The 26,643-nt window shown below is 42.9% G+C and overlaps 1 protein-coding gene across 1 annotated transcript in view; it reads right to left on the bottom strand.

The window, feature by feature from the left end:
* Positions 1-1,779: 1,779 nt before the first annotated feature.
* Positions 1,780-26,643, bottom strand: part of rptor (regulatory associated protein of MTOR, complex 1) — a 182,450-nt gene continuing 157,586 nt past the window's right edge. Inside the window, exons 31-36 of the mRNA XM_089007081.1 lie at positions 11,101-11,207; positions 7,632-7,759; positions 5,173-5,259; positions 4,967-5,083; positions 4,345-4,474; positions 1,780-3,387 (exon numbers count right to left, since the gene is read on the bottom strand). Coding sequence (XP_088863207.1) covers positions 3,319-3,387; positions 4,345-4,474; positions 4,967-5,083; positions 5,173-5,259; positions 7,632-7,759; positions 11,101-11,207 — 638 coding nt within the window. The 3' untranslated portion in view covers positions 1,780-3,318. The remainder of the gene's footprint in view (positions 3,388-4,344; positions 4,475-4,966; positions 5,084-5,172; positions 5,260-7,631; positions 7,760-11,100; positions 11,208-26,643) is intronic.

The following is a 26,643-nucleotide window of genomic DNA, read 5'->3' as shown; positions in this document are numbered from 1 at the left end:
GTGCAAGATGGTGGCAGGGAAAGCATACATAGAGCGCCATAACCAAGTGGCTGGCATAGTCTACCGAAACATCTGTGCGGAGTATGGACAGGAAACCCCAAGGTCAAAATGGAAAACACCTCCCAAGGTAGCAGAGAATGACCAAGCAAAGATCCTGTGGGACTTCCAGATACAGACTGACAAGATGGTAATGGCCAACCAACCAAATATCGTGGTCATAGATAAAGGGCAAAGGAAAGTCATTGTCGTGAATGTAGCGGTCCAAAGTGATGGAAACATCAGAAAGAAGGAACATGAGAAAATGGAGAAATACCAAGGGCTCAGAGAGGAGCTGGAGAGAGCCTGGAAGGTAAAGGTGACAGTCGTGCCTTTGGTGGTCGGAGCACTCGGGGCAGTGACTGACCCCCAAACTAGACGAGTGGTTGACACAGATCCCCGGAACAGCATCGGATATCTCGGTATATCGAAAAGCGCAGTGCTGGGAACAGCATGGATACTGCGCAGAACCCTCAAGCTTCCTGGTAGAGGACCTGAGGTGTATATATATATATATATATATATATATATATATATATATATATATATATATATATATATATATATATATATATATATATATATATATATATCTGACGAAGGCGGAAGTATACGCCGAAACATCTCAGGTAATTGAACACCTAATATACACTGTCTGGTAGAAAAGAATCTGTTTTAAATTAGATATCAAGTAGTCAGGATGATCTTAATACAACAATTTGATTTATTGTATTTTCAAGCTCTCCCCATTGTTTATGAATATGCATTTCCAAGTATGAAATCTAAATCTGTCTTGCACAATGAACATGAACATTTTTGCGAAATCACAACATGTTGGGTTGAAGTCATTTTATGGCCTCTTGCTGTCCTATTATTTAATTTTGCATTCGGCTGTGATTAACCAGCGACAGTTCCAGGGTGTACTCAGCCTTGCCTCAAAAGCCAAGTAAGATCGCTTGTAATTCACTTGTTAATCTCACATGACTAAGTGCTACACGGCATACAGTAAAAACGAAATATATTCTAAATTAATTGTTTATTTTTTTCCAGTCTTTACAATGTGACCGACTCCATAGGTTTGGACGGCAAAGGTTTCTTGTAAAGCTTCTGTAGGTCAAAGGTTTTTATTTTTATTTTAAAAGTGTTATTTTACAATTTAAACCCCAACCTAAAACTTTCAGTCAACACTGCCATGGATGATGGCAATTCAATTCATTATGAATGAGAGTCGCAAAAACACAATGAAAAATGTGGCTGAGCTCGAATGCATTTGTCCCAAGTGGCAAATTCAATGCATGACTGTCATGATGTATTTTCTTCATCATAAAATATGGAACGTTTTTGAAATTGGACTCTTACATGTACTTCTCAGCCACAAATTCACGGGAGCTTGCAGAGCACATGAGATCAGTATCAAATGATTTATCTGAACAAAAGCAGTCATGCTATGACAGAGTGTGATTGTTATAAACCCAACACATCATTCTGTGAGGTCAATGAGAGAGCAACATCTTCTGTTGTATTTGGTTTATTTTGGCCTTTGTTTCATAAACCACAAAACAGCACAGGCAAAAGCCAGGGACAAATGATTGTTTTCAACTTTTCCATTCACACTAGTTTAAGTCTCTTGTTTTCTGGACGAAATTGATGCAAGGACAATGCGAGCAAAGGTCCCAATGTCAAAAATCGGTGGCTGATTGCATCTGTGTGTGTATGAGAGAGAGAGAGAGAGAGAGAGAGAGAGAGAGAGAGAGAGAGAGAGAGAGAGAGAGAGAGAGAGAGAGAGAGAGAGAGAGAGAGAGAGAGAGAGAGAGAGAGAGAGAGAGAGAGAGAGAGGATAGCAGAGAGCAGAGTGAGGAACACTGAAGCGCAGAGACCGCTCTAGGCTGATACTATCTTCTATACCCTGTAGTCCACGGGTCCATTCCTTCTCAGGCGAAAGCAAAGCTTGGTTTGTGTGTGTGTGTGTGTGTGTGTGTGTGTGTGTGTGTGTGTGTGTGTGTGTGTGTGTGTGTGTGTGTGTGTGTGTGTGTGTGTGTGTGTGTGGTTTGAAGAGTTGAACATGGAATTGGAAGGAATAGCAGTAGCATCCATTATTGAGTGTTTTGTATGTGCGAGCGGGCGTCCATGTGCGCGTGACAGTGTATGAAACTAAGGTTTTCACATTTCTTTTCCATCTACCTCAGCCAGACAAAGGCACACAAAATACAAACATGATTAAAACAGCATTGCAAATCAAAGACAAAAAGGATAAAATAAAATAAACCCGAAAGTAAAGTTGCAGGCCACCCCTAAAGAGGCACAATGTTGGTCATACTTTGGATACCAAACACGTGCATGCTCTTCAGTCATCTGAGGCTGTTGAGGTACCTGAGTGAGGTTTGGGAATTTAACCTGAACATGAGATTCAACTTCATTGTTAAGAAAACACTGGATAAAAAAAAAGTCCAAAGCTCGGGAGCGACCACATGAGAGGAGTATATCGCACTCCAAATGAGCATGTCGAGGGCTTTCTGAAGCTCTTTCAATAAACTTGTGGTTCTCAAATGGAGCTTTGACTCATCAATGAGGGTTTTCCCTGACTATTTTGAGCATTAAACATGTAAGAAAAAAAAGAGACCATCCCATTTTTTTTCTAAAATATGATTAGCACACTAAGGGCAGACAAAATCAGGATGAGTGTTTCTTACGGACATTACTTTTTGTGCAAAGCTTTGAGGGGGCTGGGGGGTTGCATATGCCAGTGCAACATGTGTACGCGCGTGCACACACACACACATGTAAACCTCGACATGTGGTTCACTGATGAGTGGGACCAAATTTCGTTAATCATTTCCATCCTTCCAAGTGTTGAGGAAGGACTCAGGAGTCCATGTGCGGGGTCCGTAACTGTGGCCACACCACCATGAGGTGGGGTCTCATAGGCCTTTTAGGTAGTGAAGCTGGATGCCCACCCAGGAAGACCCCCAGTGATGAGCGGGTACCGCTTCTTTAAAATACAACCTCTCTTCATCTCTATTTAAATATACACACTCCTCAGCATTGCTAAGTCTACAATCATTAGCTTTATAACAGAAATAAACAAGGATCAGAATAATTATTATCACCATAATAATAAATGTTTGTCAGCAGCCAACAATGAAACATTCGTGGGGGATTGCATATGTACAACACCATGTACACCCTGGATCAAGTTCTCTGGATTCATAGTTGGGTGGGATTTTTGGTCGTGAAAGTGGGCGTGGGAGCGGCTCTGGTGTGCTGGAGATGAACGCCGGCGTGTTATCTGAGCCTCTTCTCAGCGGAGTAGATGGACATGTAGTAATCGTTGCTACCCACTGCCAGGTGGGGCTAAAGGGAGACAAAGGAAAAAGATACAATCTCGTGTCACTTTCCTTGAGTTACAGTGCTCCGCATCGTTGTGTGACACCAGGTGTGAATTTGACCAAATACTTCCTTCTTAGCGAAGAAGAGCAAGTTGCACATGAACTTGCTCTTCAAATGACATATTGGGCAAGTTTATTCAAACATTAGTAGGAGGGTAAATGAAGGTCACAATTGTGTCTTTGAGGTTCTTCCTGAAATTTCACATGAAAGTCAAATGCTTCTTACCTTGTGTGAGTGGATACAGAAAATCTACACACCCCTGTTCAATGCCAAGTGTCAGTGATCATTTAAAATGTTGTGCTACCATTAATGTGACCTTAAACCCATAAAACTGTTATTCCATCCATCCATCCATTTTCGAGGTTGCTGGAGCCTATCCCACAGAGACAAACAAGCAGTCACCCTCACACCTAGGGGCCATTTCGAGTGTTCAATCTGCCTACCAGGCATGTTGCGGGAGGAAACCAGAGGACTCAGAGAAAACCCACACAGGCCTGGGGAGAACATGCAAACTCCACACAGGGAGGCCAGACTGGGTTGTGAACTCACGACCTCTGCACTGTGAAGTTGGCGTAGTGTTGTTGTCGAAATAAGTAATGTGAGTTTTTTGAAAAACATACCGTATGGAATCATGGCCAAAAACCTCAGCCATTGGCTTCTTTGCAAATAAAGATTTTCCTACATGTGTGGGAGTATAGTTATTAAAAAAAATAACTTTTATTGCAAAACCTTTTCTACCCACTTCACAATGATTGCCTGTAGACTGATTCAGACAGAGACACGGATCGACATGCCAAAGATTGAACGGACAGTGAGTAAAAAGCCATCCACAGACTTAATTATACTACACTTTGTAGTGTGTGTGTTTCCAAGACAGACTTCTTTGATGAAGTGCAAGACTTGAACTTGGAGACACGTTACCCAATGGGGATGGAAGGCTAAACAGCTGATGGCCCCGATTCTTTGTCCCATGAATCCGTCGTAGTATTTGATGTTGCTGATCACATCGCCGTTGGCATTATAAACCGCAATGAACTGGTTCATCGACCCACTGCAGGGCAGAAACACATACAGGCATCGCTTAATGCAGATCAAGTCAAGTCAACTATCATCAATATGCTTAGAAGATAGATGAGCCGCTGCGTGTACCCGTTATCCACATGACAGTTAATATAAAATAAAATTATGTGAAATATAAAACAATAAAAAATAAACAGTTAATTTTACGTGCTACCAAAAAGTATCTTATTTTTACAAAGTCTGTATGATGATGATGATGACGATCATGATGATTCGATTAATGGTTAGATAATAGATAGTAGTTGTGGGGTAAACTCAACTCAACTGTATTTATAGCACACTTTAAAACAACTACCGCTGTATACAAAGTGATGCTTATGGAACATTTAAACGAGACAAAAGGACATGGAAACCCTTGACAGGAAGATCGGGCTGAGATTCAAACCAGAGACTTCATTAACTGTGTCAAAATGTCTCATTGGTACCCCCCCCCCCAAAAAAAAAGAAAGACTGACAAACTCACCAAGCAAAAAGGTTAGCCTGCGGGTGGATGTCAAGCGCTGTTAACCCCTTCACTGTTTGTAGCACGTTAACAGACTCTGGCGTGCGGGGCTCAAAGAATCGAACATCTCCATTGACACTGGCAGAGAAGAACACAAACGTTTAGTGTAGGACAGAACATGGACGTGTTCTGTTTTCTACAAGCCGCAAAGCAGACAATATGTATACCTAACGCTGATGATGTTTCCATCTGTCTCCTTCTGCAGGTGAGCTTTGACCACCCAGGCGCCGTGCTCTCTGTATGTCATGATGCGACTGCGGACACATCCAAATAAGTCTCTTCACATTTCAAAGCTGGATCAATCAGATGCAGCCATAACACATTAGATACATGTTATGGAAATGGGGAGAAAGCAGCAATTGAAAAAAAATGGTGGACTTTGCCCTGCCCATGTCACAACGACAAACGACATCACTTTTTGGTTTCTTAACTGACATCAGAAAAATGTTTTATAGCATCTAAAATATCCAAAACATGCAGTATATTTTTTATTCAAATGCAAAACACCAATAAAAATGACTTAAAGTGTCCAAAATCTGCGAAAAAATTGTGCATTTTTTTTGATTTTTTTTTTAATTGAGCACAAATCGGTCATTTTCAGAAAGTCCCACCCCCAGTTCGTGACGTCACGCCAAAGCGTCTTGCATTGTTGGTGAATCAAAACAATGGCTTCAGATTCGGAGAATATGCTTTCTTCTTACACATCCAGTTATGGATGTGTAAGATTCAAATAGTTCTGAAGAGGAAAGCATACATGTTTGCAATTGATTAAAGAAGTCCTTCCGTGTCATTCTGACGCATCTGGACTGCAATGTAGCGTCCCAGAAAAGAGGCAGAAAATGGCAACCAAGCTCCACAGGCTGATAAATTCCTTATATGGAGCTTGGTCGCCCTCTTTTGGCTGTTTTTGGTGCAACGTGACGTTTTCAGACCAAACAAGCGCAGCAAAACGCATTGACGTGATGGAAGGACTGCTACAATGTGTCCATTTTTTCAGTCAGGGGCGTTCCTTTAGTGACGCCACGTACGGATTCGTCACCAACTCAAAAACAAGACTTCCTGAATATTCAGCGCGAGTCTTAAGACGTAAAATATAGCCATATGCGGTGGAATCTTTGTAAAATACGCTCAGTAGAAGTCATTTGAAGCCATTTTACAAATTATGGACACAACTTGTCTGGAGACGTCGGTTATCCTTTAAACATACGATGTTACTTATTTTCTACTCATTTGTATTTGTCTAGTTAGTCTAAGCTGTTACGTGTTTGAAGTTATGTCATACTCCTGCCATATATAAACTGGGTGGGGAGGGCTTCTCAAATTATGGACACAACTTGTCCGGAGACGTCGGTTGTCCTTTAATGGATTCATCAAGTAACCGTGTCAAAGAGTTCCACAGACAGGTAAAGCCAAGTGGAAGCACATATAACGGTCACAGAGAAATAATGCCTAAGCTCAAGTCACCGATCTAATCGTGTGCCAGAGGCCTAATCAAAATGAAATTTTCCAAAGCATTTTGTTCAGATAAAATCAGTGCTACGATGCTACCTTGTGGCATCTTGTTACCAATCAACTATGTTCAAGTGTGTTAAGGAGTTTCATTTCAACACAAGCAATGCTGCTCCCCGGTGGGAACTACAGGCACTTTTGAAACGCTTCAGGTTACCTTTCGATCGTTTTTGTTCATATTCCCAGCAGAGCTGTGAATAAAAACGAACAGGTTGCTGTGAAGGGAAAAGCCGAAAGGAAAAGAAGAAGAGGTTGCTGTACTATCTAATAACATCTGAAAATGATAGGTATACTGCAACCTATGTGATGAAGAACCAATCGCAAAAGCATGTTTCACTTTTGTGGCACGCAAATGGTCTTGTGACTACAATGATTGCATGACGGTTTGAAGACCTTCTCAAGCATTCACAGATCTCGTTTGGAGATTACGAGGTGTAATGGTGGCATAAAAACACTAGGTAGCACTGTGGCATCACAAAAAGACAAGCAAAGCCTTTGAGGGCTTATTTGCCCTTTCCGATGTCAAGCATAAAGGCAAGAAACACAACATTTGACTTAATAAACAATGAAATCCTGTCAATAATTATTTCAGACCTGACCTGCTCCGAAATGGACAACTACTGTCCTTGCTTGAGGGGGTCTCATCAATCACTGTACCCTGATTAAAATATTTATGGAGCACTATGTGTTTGAATGGCTTTCTTCCCTCCCTTTGGAACTGCCTAACTAGGGGGGCTCAATGTCATCAGGGTCCATTGAAAAGAGCTGGCAAGCCCGAGGGGAGAGCTACAGCACTCTATATAATAAATTTAGACTATGACAGTGAATAATGGAGTTTGCTGTAGGTGTAAATGAACAATTAAACTGCTGTGAGTGTTACCTAACTGTAATTAAATAATGATACAGCAATGAAATAAAGAAGCAAAAAGCAAGGAAATTAAACCATAAATTAACAAGAGGAACAGAGAGTGAAGCCTCCATTAAAAACACACTTCATATTTCAAGTATAACCAAGAGAAGATTCTTAAAGGGGACTTTTATGAGGAGCGAAAATAATCAATTTGACCTTCACTTCCACAATAAGGTAAAAAGTTTTGTGCTGAGAGAATTACTTTACCATTCGTTTGGACCCATTCTCCGATCGAAGACTCGTACGGAGCCGTCCCCAAGACCAGCAACAATGAGAGAACGTTGGGAGTCACAAGATAGGCTGGTGACACAGCTGTCCGCTCCTGTCGGGATGTCCTGGTGCACAAACACAGCAAACAATAACATGAGAAGAAAGCCACCATGTTGAGAATGCTCATTGGCACCATAAGACATATAACCAGGCCGAACTCAAAAACGTTTTTTTTTTTTCCCCTTAGTATTTCAGGAATGGCATTAGCACAGAAAAAGATGATCACGTTTCTGCTTAAAAAAAACCACCATATTCCGTTCTTTGTGCCGTAGCCAAATGACTGAAACAATTACTTTGGTGCCACCTTGTGGAATCTTGGTGTCAAATTTCGACACATTTCAACATGTGCCACAATCTTGACGCTTTTATCGGTAACGATCTACCCTCTGGAACCAGGCGGTTGACAGTTCCTAGCAGGTTTTTGCTCTTCATGCGGGGGTTATTTTTATCTCTCACAAGCAGTGAGGCAATGATGCAGCACATCAAGGTGTTACGACTCAAAAGGACAAGATCAAAACAAATAAGTGGCACGTCCATCAGTTAACTCATTCACTGCCAGATGATGAGCAAAAATATGTCCGCTCCAGTGCCGGGGTTTTTGTCATTGTCACTCGATTTCCAGGACCCACAGAATATTAAGTTTTAGGACTACATAGACATTCAATGCAGTATACGAAACCTTAGACTCTTCTTTCATCAGAAAGTTAATTCCTGAAGTACATGGGCCTGGAGTTATATGAGCTTGAAATGAGGCTGTCCAAAATACAATGCAATACATACAGTACATATTGGTTTCTATAGTGCTTTAACAGCAGAAGCTGGAACAAAACACTAACATGGAAGTGGAAATTCTGCCCCCTTGTGGAAGGGAAAATACATGGCCAGCACTGTATCCGCACCCAAAAAAAGAAAAAACAATACCCGAACAAAGTCGGAATAGCGCCCTCTCAAATTTTCAATTCCTGTATAAATTCGGGAATGGCAGTTTTTAATATCAATTTGAATTTACTTTCAAAATCATTTCTTCAAGTTTCGTCTGTGAACAATATGCCTGCGTATTGCTCTTCCGTATGTTTGTTTCGGTAGACAGGCCTGATATTTTATCCCTGCTGATTTGATTGAGGACAACATCACGTGTGGACCAACACTGCTTTTGATTCTGAGACTGTCTGCGCCATTTGACTTTTGGGGTGTTTTTTGCGCCTGCATGGGGTAGCATTTTCCATAGCCTCGTTTTGTTGAGCGGAAATGTTGGTGCTATTGGACAGTCTGTGGCTGGATGGATGCATGGCTGGAGGAGCCAACGAGGAGAAGAAAGTGGCTTGCACGGTGGTAGTTGTTGAAAGACCCCAAAAAACATGTAGGAGGAAGAAGCTGTGCAAAGTTGACAAACTGCATTAAAATCCTAAACAAAGTCCTTAAAACAAAAGGGATCCAAAAATAGCAAAGCGGAACCACGACAGAGGCTAAAAAGTAAAAGTAATAGAACATTGACAAAAAGAAACATGACAACAAACAATGACCCGACACCAGAGTGGTTATGTCAGAGCCCTACAGTGCCACCTGTTGGCCACAAAGACAACCATGACAGTGAGTGCAGAGCGCAGATACATACAGTATGTGGAACTCGGAGTCGCCGCTTGGAATTGAAGCGGATTTACATGGTACAGGAGATGTGATGCAATCTCTTTTTTTTGTCAATGGATGATTCAGCTTCTTGGTTGCTTTCAAACTTGGCTTGTAGCAGACGTGCACATTTTCAGCATGACATCCTTGATTCACTGGTAAAATGTTGCACATTGAGCATATTTGACAATGAGGCTGTTGACTTGACATCCACATTGCTTTCTTTCTTTCTTTCAAATTTCATGGTGGACACACATCTAATGCACAATATTTACATGGAGCTAAATGGGCTAGGCCAGGGGTGCTCATTACGTCGATCGCGATCTACCGGTCGATCGCGGAGGTATTACTGGTCGATCGCAGCGTGACAGTAAAAAAAAACATTTGTCAGGCTATCAAACGTCCTGTCACTTGATTGACATACAGGGCAACCATTCAGATGACAACTGAATTTTTACCTTTAGGTCGCCGTGCATGCGTAAACAACGGCGGTAAACGCAGCAAAATTTACAAGTTAGTCAGCGAATTACCTCAGATTTTAAGCCCTTGCTAAAACATATGGTGATCAAAATGAGTGAGAAACCTGGATAAAGTAAGGGGGTAAAACGTATTACTTTCATACGGAATGGGAAAATGTGGAGTGGCATTTTCGGACTGTTCATGGAAAATACGACATTGACTTCCCGCCGAAAAGCCAGCTGAGAAAGAGAACGGTGGACGAACTAAAATCCCAGTTGTCCGGACAGCAGTCATTTTTCACTCAACATACTTCAAAAGCGAAAGACGCCAACCGAAGCATCGTTCCGGGTGAGTCACACCATCGTTAAAAACAATAAGTCCTTCCAAGACGGAGAGATGGTAAAAGAAGCATTCGTTGAAGCAACTGACTCCTTGTTCAGAGACTTTAAAAATAAGGCAGAGATATTATTTTCAATCAAAGCTCTGCAGCTGTCTGCGCTGTGAAGCCATGGCTGAGGATTTAACCCAGCAAATGTGGAAAGACATCGGAGATTGTGAGTGTTCTCACTGCTGAAGTCCAGGGCTCATGGGCAGTTCTGTAACTTACTCACACAGGAAAAGTACCCCAACATGAGGAAATGCGCTACCTCCTTGACTGCATTATTCGGCTCCACTGATTTATGTGAGTCAGCCTTTTCCTACATGAAGATCATTAAGTCCAAATACCGTTCCACCATGAATGATGAACATTTGGAAATGTGCTTGAGGCTGGCTGTCAGCAGCTACTGTACGGACTATGCATCCCTGGCTGATTCAATTCAGTGCAAGTCATCAAAGTAAACTCAGGTAATTACAAAAAATGTTAATAGTTATTTATTATGTGATGTATATGTAGTTATTATGTGTGTTGTGCAATATTGGCTTATTCAGTTATGCAAGGTACATCAACATACATTGTACACACAACGATGAGAAGGTTTCTTCAGCTGTCATCTGTACAAATTTGAGAACCAAATTAAGAACCACCACAGACGTATTGTACATACAAAGAATCCTTAAAACATTTGAAAATAATTATGTTTTGCATTTTTGTCGTGGCTAGATCATTTTGACTTGGTAGTTTTTATAAGTAGCTCGTATGCTGAAAAAGTGTGAGCACCACTGGGTTAGGCTTTTACTGTAGTTTATTTTTTCATCTGAACTAGCAATGTTTTAACTGCATCTGAAGACAATTGAATCTCCTTCCAAATTCGAGCGGTATCACTTCCATCCTGTTGTGAAAATCCATTCAAGTGGAACACAAGAAAATAGTGTTACACACCTGAACCTTCATCTCTCTGTCAGTGTCCCATATTCGAATAACTCGAACATCTCCAGATGTCATAAGGAGACCAGTTTCTTGCTCCCAGTCTACGACCATGCCAGCACCTGGGGGGGGGAATGAATTGGTCACTGATGGGGTACATACACAAACGTGGAACTCTAAAGACACATTGAGATACCAATGTCCATGACAACTATAAATTGAATTTACAGCTTAGAAACCATTTTCCGAATTACAGATACAGAAATACAGAAGCAGGCTGTTCTTGCCGACTCATCCAAACCACAAAAAAACAACACAAATACATTGTTTTTAAAACACATCACAGAAGTAAGAAGTATTGCAAAGGATTGAGCAACTTCAAATCTTGCTAAATAAGGATTATAACGAAATCACAGGAATCAATGAGCAACCAACGCCATCTGACGTCCCCAACAGTCCAGCAGTGAGTGCTATCACACTGTTTTTGGCCAGCCTAGAACAATTTCCTCAAGCAAAAGTTCATCAACAGCTTCAACTTTGCCATTTTCAGTGTGACTGCTGTGTGTTCGGTGAGCATCTGTTGAACAAATGAAAACGCAAAATGCATGCTCTCCAGTGACCCGGCAATCTGCTCGAGCAGCTTTGAGGCCTGATGGCGAGTAGCTCTCACGTGCTTTGCAAGCATGCCCATTAGGACCAGATGTAAAATGTTGGCCTTGTGACACTTTGCCCCAAGTCTGTCCAAAATAATATTCAAGCCCACTGCTCTGTGAATTGTGCGGGGCTCAGACGGGATCTGTGAGAAGAGGATTCATGCAGATCCATCGCTCGACTCAGGTTTGTAGATACTCCAACAGCAAGGCTGAAGCACGAGCAGAATACAAAGCAAAGAGGTTTTTGGAATCTGTCCAATGCGGGAACATTGGAAGTACTTCAACCCTACATTTTAGTCACGCTTCTCTCTGCCCTCACCACCGACGCTATGGCAACCACTCTTCCAGCTCCTATTTAAAATCGTAAAACGAAGCAGGCATTGTTTCATTCTGCAATTAATTAGTTCCTCTCATTTTTTTCTGAAATGACTAACCAGGCTGAACCCTCACGCCAAAGTAGGCATTTTGTAATTTGCTACAAATAAGTGAAGGCCTCTGTCGCTCTTATAATAATAATACAAATATTACAAATCTCCTTCTTTTCCTTTCGGCTTTTCCCGTCAGGACAGCGAATCAGTCCTCCGTCTTCAGAGGTTTGATTCGCATGTTTGTGTTGGCCAAGCTTTTACATTGGATGCCCTTCCTGACACAACCCTCTGTATTTATGCGGGCTTGGGACCGGCACAATAAGACACTGGCTTGTGTCCCCTTGTGGCTACAGAACAAGCAATTTGATGAGCTTAATAAAGATGAAGATGCTCGATAAAAAGGCATTGACAGCAAGGATAATAGTCGACAATAACAAAGGGAGAAAATCAGTGCGTTTTGGCAATGAATTACACCATTGAAATTATAACGCACCATTTTTTTATCAGTCAATTATAACTACAGTGTTAATTAACCCCTTAGAGCAAGCAATTTTGGACTATTTTTAAGTCCCCGCAAAAGAGCTTCCAAATTGCACTGACTCAGTATGCTGAGGGCAGGTGACACATTCTACCATAAAATGAAATGAGAGAAGCGCTTTAAAATGTTCACAAAGCCACCTGATTACTACTACTACTATCGATGAGAAGGTTTCTTCAGCCGTCATCTGTACAAATTTGAAGGCTTCGGACATTTCGCCTCCTATCCCAAGGAGGCGAAACGTCCGAAACCTTCAAATTTGTACAGATGACGGCTGAAGAAACCTTCTCATCAAAGGACCACTCCTGTACGACTGAGAGCTTACACAGACGTACTACTACTACTACTAGTACTACTACTACTACTAATAATAATAATAATAATAATAACACATTTTATTTCAAGCGTCTTTCAGAGCTCTCAAGGACACTTTACAGTCACAGACAAGCATAGATACAGTAATAATTAAAATACAATTATAAAAAGAATAGAATAAATAAAATACAATTATATTATAATTATAAATAGAAACAAGAGATAGAGCTACACAGAAAATGCAATTTTACATAGGTGGGTTTTGAGATGGGATTGGAAGGTGGGAAGAGAATCGATGTTACGAATGTTGGAAGGAAGTGAGTTCCAGAGTTTGGGGGCAGAGCAGCTGAAAGCTCTGCCCCCCATCGTGCTGAGACGGGCAGGGAGGGTGACACAGAGGTAGAGGGAGGAAGAGGATCTGAGTGAACGAGAGGGAATAGAAATTTGAAGAAGGTCAGATAGGTATGGGGGGGGCAAGGTTATGGATAGCTTGAAATGTATAAAGAAGAATTTTAAAGTTGATATGCTTATGATAAGCTTATGGAAGCTTCTGCTGCCTTTATGAGTCGTGACTTCACTAAACTGAAACATTGGCGGAGTGGGCCTGTCTTTCTCCTGCTCTACTTTGCCTTTGGTTGCCAGGAAATCCTGGGTCCCAAGCGGCAGATTCGATTCCCCCACCGTGAGATCATTCGGCCCCCTAAGGCATCACACCCGCGGTAATCAGGGCAAGGGTGGGCGGGTGAGCTTGAATGTTGGGAGGGGAAAAAAAAAAAAAAAAAAAAAAAAAAAACACGGCACAGAAGCGTGCTCAGCCAGCGACACATTGGCAGTCGCATTGGAGAAACCTTTGATGCTGGTTCAACTCAGAGGCAACGGGAAAAGAGAAGAGAGAGCAGGCGTTGTTTCTCTCTGAAGCTGGCAGCTCTGTGATGAGGGAATGCGGGTTAGAGTGAGATAGATGGAGGCCGGGAGATTCCCTGACACAAAAACATGCAATTTCTCTGCAACGAGGGGAAAACACCTTCACAACATTCCGCGTGGAAGCGCTGTTTCTCCGGTTTGACAATAGTTCAACAATCCAGGTTTTTTTTTCTTGTTCTTGCAACGTAACCTCAACAATCCAAGTTTAACAATCCACCAACGTGTGCTAAATCAGAGAAGCTCTTGACCAACAAGTGGCCGCTGCCTGTCATCGCAATTTCACAGCCAATTAAATAGTGTTTTACCTTTCGTAATACAATCGTGTATTGCACAAAGCTAGTTAAGGTAAATCCAATCCAATCCAAGATCTTAAATCCACTAAACAATATGAGCTGTGGCTGGCATGAAAATGTTATAAATACTACTCATTTGTTTAATATGACAGAGGGTTAAGAAAAGAAAGGGTTATTTAGTTATACATTTTCACCCTTTCATCCACAGTGAAACCTGACAACGTGGAAAGTTGTCCATTGTAGTAACCGTTGTCCCTGAAAGGGTTTTTGCTGACTACTTATTTAGTTTCTACTAGATTTAGATCTGATCGAGATGAATCAGGGTAAGTTAAAAAGGTAGCATCATGACACAACTCATGATGTCGCACTTTTTCAACCAATCTTGGCCGGTTGAGCCCTGGGGACCAAATACGCCACTTGTCATTTCAGCACAAATCATTTTGGCCTTTGGATTGTCTTTCACTTTCACAGAAATTAATATAAAAAACTGAATCATTATAATTTGACCCAAGTTTGGTGACAAAGTGTTGAACAATTCTCTTCTCTGGTCTATGATGTGATTTGACCTTACAATTACACACACTGGAAGCTTGATGACTCTTCTTCCATCAAAATATTGATCAGTAAGGTTGTGTTGGTCAGACTTCAACCATACTTTTTTTTCATACGGTCTTGTTGAATCTTGCATATAAGGGGGAGACACGACAAAAGCAGTTGTAGTAGATGATCTTGGTCCTGTGTCAGTGTGTCAAGATGATGCCAAATCTTAGATCCATTTATCTCTTCCTTTTGCATGAATGTCTTTGTCCCCCCCCCCTCCTCCCGACCACCTCCTGTGGACACGGCGGTACGCTCTATTCTTATTCCACACCATTATCTCGAATGATGGAGTTGCTCCTCCAAACAGTGGAGCTCATTAAACCATGCAGCTTCCTCGCTGCCTCCCTCTGTTTCATCATGTTTGCTTTGAAGACTTCTTCGAGGGCATGCACATGACTCCAATACGAGGTGACGTTACTTATGAGTATGCTCCGACACTTCACCGCCATGACATTTATCTCGACTTTATATGACGGGCTTGGCATTCTGAGGGGCAAAGAGGTGTGAGTGACGTATGCAGTTGACAGTGGCCCTGCCAAATAAGGAACACGCTGCAAGACTCGGTGATTTGATTAAGGTGGACAAAGGTCAAACCATTTGGATAATTCCAAATAAGAAACATTTCCTGCTTCTTTTACATTCAGCTGCACTTCAGGGGACGTTTCAAAACCAATAGACGCTAAATCTTATCTTGAGCGCATTACTTATTTTCTGCAATTTCCTTGAGTACAATTGGCGGAGGAGAAAAGCGAAATGAAGACCCTTCCAACTCTTGTTGGTCAGGAAATAGTTAATATCAAAATAGTTGTGCAAGGTACTGGTGGATGAAAGTTGACTCTCCTGAATGTTCTGAAAAATAAATATTCAATGATTAATCTGCCTATTGTGGCTTCCATTCTCGCCGAAATTTCAAAACCTCCAAGATATGGTAAGGCCATGAGAATGCGAAGGAAGGGGTGTTACTGTTATTACTACTAAGCGATCTAGTGCTTCAACATAGCTATGCCCGTGAAAGCAAAGTTTGGACAAAAAAGGAAACACACAGATTAGGCAAAAAATGTGTCCGTTCAACTTGAGCATTGCTTCGATGCGTTTCGCTCGAGTGGTGAAGCGACGAGCAAAATAACACACTCAAGTACGCGTTTGTTCAATCTTGTCAACTAATATCCAGATGAATTTTTGACAATTTTTATTCAATTTTCCCCTTTCATGAAAATTTGAAAACCCCAAAAGTCTGTGAAAATGCGGAGGACTTTCATCTTGGTTGGAGGGAGTGATCCATCCGTCCGATGGTGTGATTTTCAGAGGGTCCGGTATTAGCCAGAAAAAAAGTGGTTTAATATGCGGAACATTTTCAACGACAAAATAAGCGAAATGTGCAAACATCTTGCAATACATAATATACTCTCCTTTTGTTTTATTGTTTATTAAGCCATACGTATTTATGCGACCCACGGGGCCCAGCCATTGGACGATGGTCCGACTGGGAGGCGGATCTTTGTTTTGAGGATGAGGAGGCCTTTATTAGCTTTTGCATACCTGTCAACCTGTCCGTTTTTGCTGTACAAAGTACGTTTATTATGCATTTTAAGACGTGTACAACGTACCAGGAAATCTGTACGAAAAAAAAAGCGCACGAAACGGCAAATCAATCAAGTCAAAGAAGTTCACCGCGGTAGTCTACATCTCTGTATTGTTTTTTTTTTCGTTGCAAACGAAGCGAGCAGTTTGATGCTACTCTGCACATGCGTCTGCCGCCTGGGGATTTCCCACTGCATCATTCCGATCACACGTGAACAAAGCGAAAGTCAGGACGATACAAGGGATTGATACAAGCTTCGAAGAAAGGTGTGGAATATTCGTATTGTGTTGCTTGCAAAAAAAGACGTGAAATTAGCTGCCTTCCGTTTCTATGATTTAAAGACGCATTTTGACACAAAGAGCCACGCCAAAAACGGAGAAGTCTGGAAAACATATCGATCATACAATAGCATACAATAGAGAACACTGTAGTAATCAAGTAACACTTGTAATTTCATCATTTATTAAAAATATGTACAGAATGATATAACGAAACATGTCCGATATAACATGTTAAACTACATAAATAAACACGTTTGAAAAAATTATGGTGTACCACTATTTTATCAGGGAAAATACGACAGTTTGTAAGGGTATGGAGCCGTGGAGGTTGACAGGTATGTTTTTGTGCAGTTAACATTTTTAGCATGCATAATATCCCGATTACATGAGAGTACAACGTGGTATATATTTAGCTGTTTAAATGGCAATTAGAGTCGTTATAAGAAGCATGCAATTGTCCAGCAGGTTGATCTTGTTGGTCACTTTCTTTTATTTCAATTTTTTCAAGACTGGCTGCGCACCTCCCTGCTCCCACGAGACGACAGGAATCTTCAACGCCCGACAACCAGTAGCAGCCGTGGGCGCCAGCAACGAAAGCGAGCTGCTTTTCGTCACGGACTCCTCGTCAGGAAGACGTTTCCTGGTGGACAGCGGGGCACAAGTAAGCCTGCTGACGCCCACCGCTGCGGACAAGATGGCAGGTGGATGCGGGCCTGCCTTGTGCGCAGCTAACGGCTCGCCCATCGCTAACTTCGGTTCCAGGTCGGTGACTGTGCGTTTCCACGGACGGGAATTCAAGTGGAACTTTATTGTTGCCGCGACCACAGTTCCCATAATTGGCGCCGATTTTTTATGTGCTCACGGACTTCTTGTGGACATTGCCAACCGTTGTTTGATTGACGCCATCTCTTTCGCCACTTTTCCGTGCGAGGCCGGAGGGCTCGGGGCGTTAACGCATGCAAATTATTTAACATCGGGTAACGTTTATGAATGCCTGCTGACCGATTATCCGTCGTTAACCACACCCGCCTTTTCCAATGCCGATACTAAACACGGGGTAGAGCATTTCATTCCCACGGTTGGCCCGCCAGTTTTTGCCCGCGCTCGTCGCCTCGACGCGGCAAAATTGGCAATGGCGAAAGGGGAGTTCGCGACGATGGAGCGCTTGGGCATCGTGAGGCGTTCCAACAGCCCGTGGGCCTCACCATTGCACATGGTCCCCAAAAGTGACGGTTCTTGGCGGCCGTGCGGTGATTTTCGTCGGCTTAATAATGTAACCACACACGACCGTTACCCAATTCCGCACATCCAGGACTTTTCCGCACGTTTGGCCGGAGACGTGATCTTTTCCAAAGTTGACCTCATTCGCGGTTATCACCAGGTTCCGGTACGGGCAGAAGATGTGCCAAAAACTGCAGTAATAACCCCTTTTGGCCTTTTTGAATTCCTCCGTATGCCTTTTGGCCTGAAGGGGGCGGCACAGACCTTTCAGAGACTGATGGACTCAGTCTTGCGAGGTCTTGATTTTGTATTTGTCTATCTAGACGACATCCTTGTGGCCAGCCCTTCACCGGAGGAACACCTGTCGCACTTAACCGTTTGGTTAAGTGCGACAGGTGTCGCACTTAAAAAAGTATTCAAGCGCCTTGATTCGCACGGCCTTATAGTCAACCCTGTTAAGTGCCAATTTGGTCTGTCCAAGATCGATTTCTTGGGGCATCGCATTTCTCCACAGGGCGCCATCCCCTTACCCGCCAAAGTACAAGCAGTGGTGGATTTCCCCCACCCGGCCAGTTAAGGCTCTGCAGGAGTTTTTGGGAATGATCAATTTTTACAACCGGTTTCTTCCTCACGCAGCCGACCTCCTACAACCCCTCTACGGCGCCTTGAGAAAAAAGAAGGCTAACGACCCCGTCGAGTGGGCACCGCAACGAGCACAATCCTTCCAACGGGCCAAGGAAGCTCTTGCGGGTGCAACTCTTCTGGTCCACCCAATCTCAACCGCACAGGTAGCTTTGACTACCGACGCGTCTGATGTTGCCGTAGGGGCGGTGGTTGAGCAGCTTGTGGAGAACGAATGGCAGCCCCTTGCATTTTTCAGTCGAAAACTGCAAGATAACGAACGCAAGTACAGTGTTTTCGACAGAGAGTTGTTAGCACTCTATCTTGCAACGCGCCATTTTCGTTTCCTCCTCGAGGGGCGCCGGTTTACCGCATATGTGGATCACAAACCACTCACATTCGCCATGTCAAAGGTGACTGAACCGTGGTCGGCCCGACAGCAACGGCATTTGGCGGCCATTTCTGAATTCACAACAGACATTCAGCACGTGGCCGGCAAATGCAACCCTGTGGCCGATTGCTTGTCACGCGCGATTGTGTGTCCAGTCCTGCTCGGGGTGGATTTTTCAGAGATGGCCACCGCCCAATCTGAGGATCCGGACATCCACGAACTCAAGGCAGCAGGCACAGCCCTGAAACTTGAGAAGGCGGCACTGTGTGAAGGGGGTCCCGCTCTCCTCTGCGATGTGTCTACGGGTAGCACTCGTCCCGTGGTTCCGCAGGAGTGGCGTCTGCGAATTTTTAATTCTATTCATTCCCTCTCACACCCTGGCGTCCGGGCGTCAGTCAAACTTATTGGGGCCAAGTTTGTCTGGCCTGGGTTACGGAAGGACGTCAGGAAGTGGGCAGCTGCATGCGTGGCATGTCAGCGCGCCAAAGTCCACAGGCACACCCGAGCAAACCTGGAAACTTTTCCAATTCCGGACAGGAGATTTGACCACGTCCATGTGGATCTGGTCGGGCCCCTCCCTCCTTCGCAGGGTTGCACACATCTCCTCACCATGGTCGATCGAACCACTAGGTGGCCGGAAGCAGTCCCCCTGTCCTCCACGACCTCGGCAGATATTGCTCGCGCATTCCTGTCGTCCTGGGTCGCACGTTTCGGCACGCCATCCGATTTCACTTCGGACAGAGGCCCCCAGTTTGTGTCCGAGCTCTGGTCGGCCATGGTGCAGTCCTTGGGTGTGCAGGTACACCGCACTATGGCCTACCCACAGGCTAACGGGATGTGCGAACGCTTCCACCGGTCACTGAAAGCCGCGCTACGGGCCGCGCTGTCGGACGGTAACTGGGTCGACCAGCTTCCGTGGGTCTTGCTCGGGTTACGTTCGGCCCCTAAAGAAGACCTTAACGCCGCCCCCGCAGAGTTAGTGCTCGGTCAACCACTCCGCGTTCCTGGTGAATTTCTGCCTGAAGCTTCGGGTGCACCTTCATTCCCCCTTTTGCCAGCAGAGCCCCTGACTCCAGCACCAATTCACCACTGCGTCCCCAAAATATTTGTTCCGTCTGCTCTTAGGTCAGCCCGTTTCGTCTTTGTGCGTCACGATGCCCACCGCTCTCCCCTCCGACCGCCGTACGACGGCCCGTTTAGAGTGCTCGAACACGGTGAAAAGAGTTTTGTGCTCGATATGGGTGGGCGGAGGGAGGGAATTTCAATAGACTGGCTCAAACTGGTTTTCTCCTCAGCTCTTGCTTGGAGGAGAAAAAGCTGTTCCTAAATAAGTCTGCCTTGCCTAATACCAAAATGCCTCCTCGTTAAAACTGAGTTTTAGCGAGGATCATTTGAGTTCAATGTGACATTTTCAAGACATTTTCATTTAATATTTGTGTTTAATATTTTTGTTTTCCTGCAAAGTGTCATTTCTAATGTACTAACAAAGGTCTAGATTTATTCTTTTATTGTATCTCCTGTTATTTTGTTGTAAAAGTACCCAGGATTCCACTCGAACTGCAACCACACCTTTGACAAGAGTGTTAATTAATACCTTAGCGACACGAGACAGGTGTGAAACAAGCAAATAAGCAATTGTGGACACAATAACTATCAATGATTTGTCATCCCAGGTGCTGTACATCAATGCAAAATGAACAGAAATTCAACTGTCTGAAATCAACCGAGCAGGCAATTGAAACAAGAACCATTTACACATACACTGTACTGTATTACAACCACTTAATTCCAATTTCAACCCTGTTATTGTCGTTTTTTTCATGGAGGTTCATGATTTAGCATGTCCACCGTGGTCTCAAGTTAACCAAGATTTTAGGATTTGCAAAGTATAACTGATTAAACTTGAGTGCATCAGTATCTATCCTTTCATTTGGTAGGTTCCTTTTAACAACAGAGGTAATGAAATTTGAAAAGCTTCCTTGTGGTGATATTTCTATATGACTGTAATAAACACCGGAAAACCACCAAGAGTTGGTATTCCGTGGTTAAGTGCTTGCAAGAATGAAGAGAGACTGCTATGAGCAAATAAGCAGATTGAAAAAATGTAAGGCTTCCTTACTGAAACCACAGCTGTAAAACGTATTTAAATATGGGGACCTCTGTGGTCTTAATACATAATTGTGTAGAAGAATACCAATAACACTGAGTTGTGTCTGTATGGTATGTGTATACACTACAAAGACAAATAATGGGCCACGTGAACCTGCAAATATTTCTGTGTTTGCAGGTCGCTGTTATGACTCGGCGCATGCATAAGATTTCACTCTCCTCGTAATCCCGCTATGCGTGAGAAGAGTTGATTACTTTCAGTATTTCGTGCTCAATTGAAGTTCTGCTAGCTTTCCTTACTCTCCCTGTCATCCTATTACGGTAGGGGTGTTTTTGCCGCGGGCCACATTGTAGATTTCATTGCTGATTTCCTCTCGACGGCAGTTATGAATTTGGGGAAAACATTAGAATATTTCATCTCTCCACATATTACATACAGAACGCACACCAAATTAACGAATAACTAGTTTTCAATCTCAAGTCAAGAATAATGACTGTTATTGTGGTTTACTTGGGGCAATTTCAAATTTCGGTTTGGACTCTCGCAAGCATCATGGCACTTGACATGCTTGATTTGCTTTCGCGGGCTGAGTAAAATTATGTAGCGGGCCAGTTTACAGAGTCTGATAGACCACGGCGTTGATTTGTCTGGAAGTACAAACAAGAAGCACAAACCATAGTTTTTTTTTTTAATTTGTCACAAACAAGACAGGCAAAATTAAGTACAGTGATACCTCGGTTCTCGACCATAATTCATTCTAGGAACCTGTTCGAAAAGCGATTTTTTCGAACACCGAAACCACCTCTTTGCTTCTGTCACTTGCGAGTTGACAGCGGGACGGGGGGGGGGGCTGCCTCTCCCGGCCGTTCTCCACCCGCTGTCATTCTCTAAATACGGACACGGGGCATTTATACGGTTCGCGATCACCTCGCCAATTCCGGATGATTGACTCAACTCGCCACCGTACCTGGACTCTTCCTACGATGCGCGAGTGTATCCGGTCCGAGGTATTTTCCCTGCGTCCCGTAAATTTATGTCATCTTCCGGGATTGCGTAATTTTGCACCCTCGTGTGCCATTTGCTTTTTGGCGTAGTAAGCGGGTCGGATCACCCCCTGCCTTCTTACTCTGTGTTTTCTTTTATTTGTGAATAAACATCCTGCTTGGGTAGTACGTGTCTGCTTTGGGATCCCAAACATTCCACTACGTTCCGACGAGTCAGCTGCCGTCACTCTCGCTCAGAACGTGACAGCTACGGATGACTCGGCTACAGGATGTTCTTTTCTCTTAAAATATCTATCTAATGACACTTGCTCTCACTCCCACAGTCACATCACTAGATTTCACAGCCTCCTTATTCTTTAATATCGTACTGATCGTAGATTTCGCCATGCTGTATTCCCTCGCCAGATCAGACACTCGCACACCTCCTTTATATGTTGCAATTATTTCTTTCTTAAATGAAATAGTTGTACGCACTACTTTGGTTTTGTCACTTTAAGCAGCACTTACTTTCTTTGGAGGCATGATTAGGGGCTAAAACTCTTCGTACACCTATATTAAACGCTAGAGCAAAACGCAGCACGTCCGCTAGCGACAACAGTTGGTCACGAACAGAGCGATACACCCGTGCGCCGCTCAGCTCCCCACCCTCGCGTACGCACTCACGCGTCGTATTGGCGTTCGAATAAAGGTTTTGCTGAACACCGATTGATGTTCGAACGCCGAAGCAAGAATATCTCGAATATTTTGTTCGAACACTGATTTGTTCGAACAGTGAGGTGTTCGAGAACCGAGGTACCACTGTACTTTGTACGCATGCGCATGTGTTATTTTCATATTATTACTATCGTAAGACACGGCCACTGAAACTACCGTGTGAACGCAAGCGGGGCTGCACTGGGGTTCACACACTTCTCTTCAGTGAACATCTTTATACGTGTGAATGCTCCACAAATGTACACTGGTTTAAAATATATTGCAACAAAATACATCGGTGCAGCACTGTTATCTGTAAACTATGGAAGGTTTTATTAATACCGTGCCACTGCTGCCTCAAAAAGAGAAATGCTTCTTTTCAGAGTCCAACATTAAGACTAATGACTAAGCTATGTAATAAACAACTCGATAAGCTTGAATATAGATGTGGATAATGTGTTTCACGTTACGATGTCCATCACGCGAAATGACAAAAAAAAAACCCAGCCCTTTATTACTCAGTTTTTTTCCCTGTACAAAAAGCTTTCATGTCTTTTCAATAGGTTCTGAATCCTGGATTTGGCAAATTCTCTGAGCCCTAATGTGAACAAGGTACAGGAAATACAAAGAAAAAGGGGTCATCATGAGCTCAAAAGACAAGAGATGTCAAACTTTTTTTTGGATGCAGTCAAAAGGCAAAAAAAAGAATGGAAGGAAAAAGCTAGCAAAGAGTTGGGTGGAGTAGTGTGTAGTTAGTTGTGAATGTATTTGAACCAGATGAAACACATGGGGATGGGTTATGGGCAAGGAAATTGCCCACAACTGAGGAGAAGAGTTTCTCAAGGCAGCAGGACGCTTTTGTTCATGCAAAAATAAGAAGCAGTTGACAAAAGAGGCTCCATGTACATGAACATCGTATGCCTCTTGAAAATGCGACACTGCAGCCAAAGGGCCTTCGCAAAAGCAAGTGAAATGAAACCAGGATGCATTCGAAGATATGTTATTCATGCAAAGATCGACGTGCATACACTTATTCAAGTATTTTTTTCGCTTGTGTTCCTCAGATCTATAGAATGCAGATCAATATATCGGCTATTATGTGGGGTTGTCTATGTTGTTTTGTAGAAGTTTAATCTAGATGTTGGTGCTGTTACAAGATGAGATGCTTTGTTTTCCCCTGGAAAATGACAAAATGCAGCTATTTTCTCATGTTGATTGCTAAATAACGGAGAACTTTTTTTCTGATAAAAAAGACAGATTTATTATTGTGGGCTGCATGTAATTATTGCAGCAGTCAGGCAAAACGGATGTGATTGAGGTGTTTGTTCCAGCGAAAATGGACTGGGATTCAATGTGTTATGATTAGGATTGAAATAATTTATTTTTATATATTTGTAGTCGAGTGGATAGGACGCTGGCATCACAGTGCAGAGGTTGTGAGTTCAAGACCCGGTCTGGCCCCCCTGTGTGGAGCTTGCGTGTAATCCACGGGCCTGCGTGGGTTTTCTCCAGTTCCTCCGGTTTCTTCCGACATTCCAAAAACATGCATGGCAGACTGATTGAAGACTCTAAAATTGTCCCTATCTGTGAGTGTGAGAGCGAACGGTTGGTTGTCTCTGTGAGAACTGCAATTGGCTATCAACCAATGCAGGGTCTCCCCCGCCTAGTGTCGAAAGACGGCTGGGATACGCTTCAGCATCTCTCGCGACCCTAATGAGGATAAAGTGGTCTGGAAAACGGATGGATGGATACATGAATGATTAAAATATTAATTATAATGTTATTTAAAAAAATCCAGACATCAAAATTGCCGTGCTCTTGAACAGATTACATTTCCAGGACACGGATATCAAGATGTTCACGTTCCAAAAAATTGAGGTTGTGTTCATTCTTTTGGTGAGCTGTACGACCTCAGCCCAAAACATGGTGACCATCCACATGTCACACACAATCACATCAACCAGCCTCCTCCAAGCCAAGGTGAAAGTTCCGCCTACACACATGCTCGCACGTTCACATGCCCCTTGACACGCTTATCTAATCAGAAATCTAACAGTGCACCGTAGCCTACCTTTAACTGAGACAACCAGCGGTGACTGTAAATTGTAAATCTGTATATGGAATTTTTTTCAGACGGGTGTCGAATCATCATCATGAAGATCAGAATCACTTGTGTGCGGTCAGGTTTCATATCTGTGTGCTTCACTGTGGTATATTTTAAAAGTAGCACAATATATTTCACAGTACTTAAAATGCTAATTGTTTGGGATGACAGTTTGTGACATTTTTTGTGTTGCAAACTATATATACAAGCAAATGTATTCCCTTTGTGCGAACGTGACAAATTTGCAATGAAATTCGTTCTTTACAGTTGCTTGGTCGCTCCCCTGCTTGAATAGCATGGATTCAATGCATATTGATATTCTCTCATACCCCTCTTGCAAGCCAATGAACTATTTTGTGTTTTACCGTCACTAGAAATTGCCCGATTTATTTTTATTTAACTGTAACTCTTCTATTCAAGTAAATCCTATTATGCATCATTGTTTGGAACACAAATGACCTATGAAAAAAAGTTTGAAAATCTGCGTGCTCAACATTGTTTTGACTACAACTGCAATGTTATTCTAATCCAGGTTATAAAAATTGCTCCAGAACGGCGACACCATTCCTTGGTTTCAGTTTAATTTCGCCACTGATACACATACAGTAAAGTCTCGTTATATCGATATCGGTTATATCGATAGTACTGCTTATTACGATACTATTTCTATGAACGCAAGGAGAAAATTTACATGCCGCAGGATCGGATATATCGATAGTCCGGTTATATCGATATTTTTTCCGACTCCCGAGAATATCGATATAATGAGACTTTACTGTAGCTCCCTTTGCTATAAATCTCTGCCCGTGAAACTGCTTAACCAAACTCAGAACTTTGTCTGATAGACACCGCGCTCTTCAACGTAAAGAAACATTTGCATCTGTTTTTGCACACAACCCTCCTCTCCTGTTCAAGTGATGGCCGGTGCATATTAATGGTGGCGCAGCAGCAGCAGCAGTAAAATCAGCAAAGGCCGCGCGGTCCGCACGCAAGCACTAGACTTTGCAGCAAGCAACCCCACTCGCTTTACTTTCATTGGTTCCTCCCAAGTTTAACAGCGTGAACACCGCATCGTCACTCACGGGGTGGCTCCGCCCCAATAAAACAGAGGTCGGGCTACATGCAAATTATGAAACCAGAATTTGAGGTAAATCTGGCATAGGGTAATGGAGGAGGTTTAGGGCCCCAATTCATCATTCTTAAAACTTATTTATCAGTCTATCTTAATATGAAGAGGGTGGAGTTCAGACAGGTTGTCAAATGTACAAAGAAAAATCATTCTTCACCTTGAGATAACCCAAATGGCTTTGTCTGAATAGACGACAGACGACCAGATAAATACTGTTCTGTATCACGGACTGAACGAGATGTCATAATTCAAGACCAGTACTTCTGTCAACTCATTCACTGCCATTCAAGAATGTATTCGGGAATTGAAAATATGACATAGAGTGCCACTCCCGAATTTGTTCGAGTTTTGTTTTTTCATGCTTGGGTGCAGATCAAGCGCTGGCCATGACCTCTGGCAATGTTTTTGTTTTTTAATTTTCCACAAGGGGGCAGCATTTCCTTGTTATTTTCCATGTTAGTGCTTTGTTACAGCTTCAGCTGTTGCTAAAGTGCTATATAAACAAATATTTATGTATGGCATTGTGTTTTGGACAGCCATCCTCATTTCAAGCTCATATAACTCCAGACTCATATCATTTAGGAATTATCTCTTTATTTCTGATTATTCTCATCATGATTTCTGATGATGATGACAATTCTGTATTTAATGTTGATGTAGTCCTAAAACTCAATATTATGTAGGTCATGGAATTCAAGTGACAATGACAAAAACCCTGGCACTGGAGTGGA

The sequence above is a fragment of the Hippocampus bargibanti genome, linkage group LG10, assembly GCF_051943395.1.
Source record: "Hippocampus bargibanti isolate YZ-2025 linkage group LG10, ASM5194339v1, whole genome shotgun sequence".
NCBI lineage: Eukaryota > Metazoa > Chordata > Actinopteri > Syngnathiformes > Syngnathidae > Hippocampus > Hippocampus bargibanti.
Note: the sequence above shows the minus strand (reverse complement) of the source record. Positions and strands in the feature narration are given on the sequence as shown.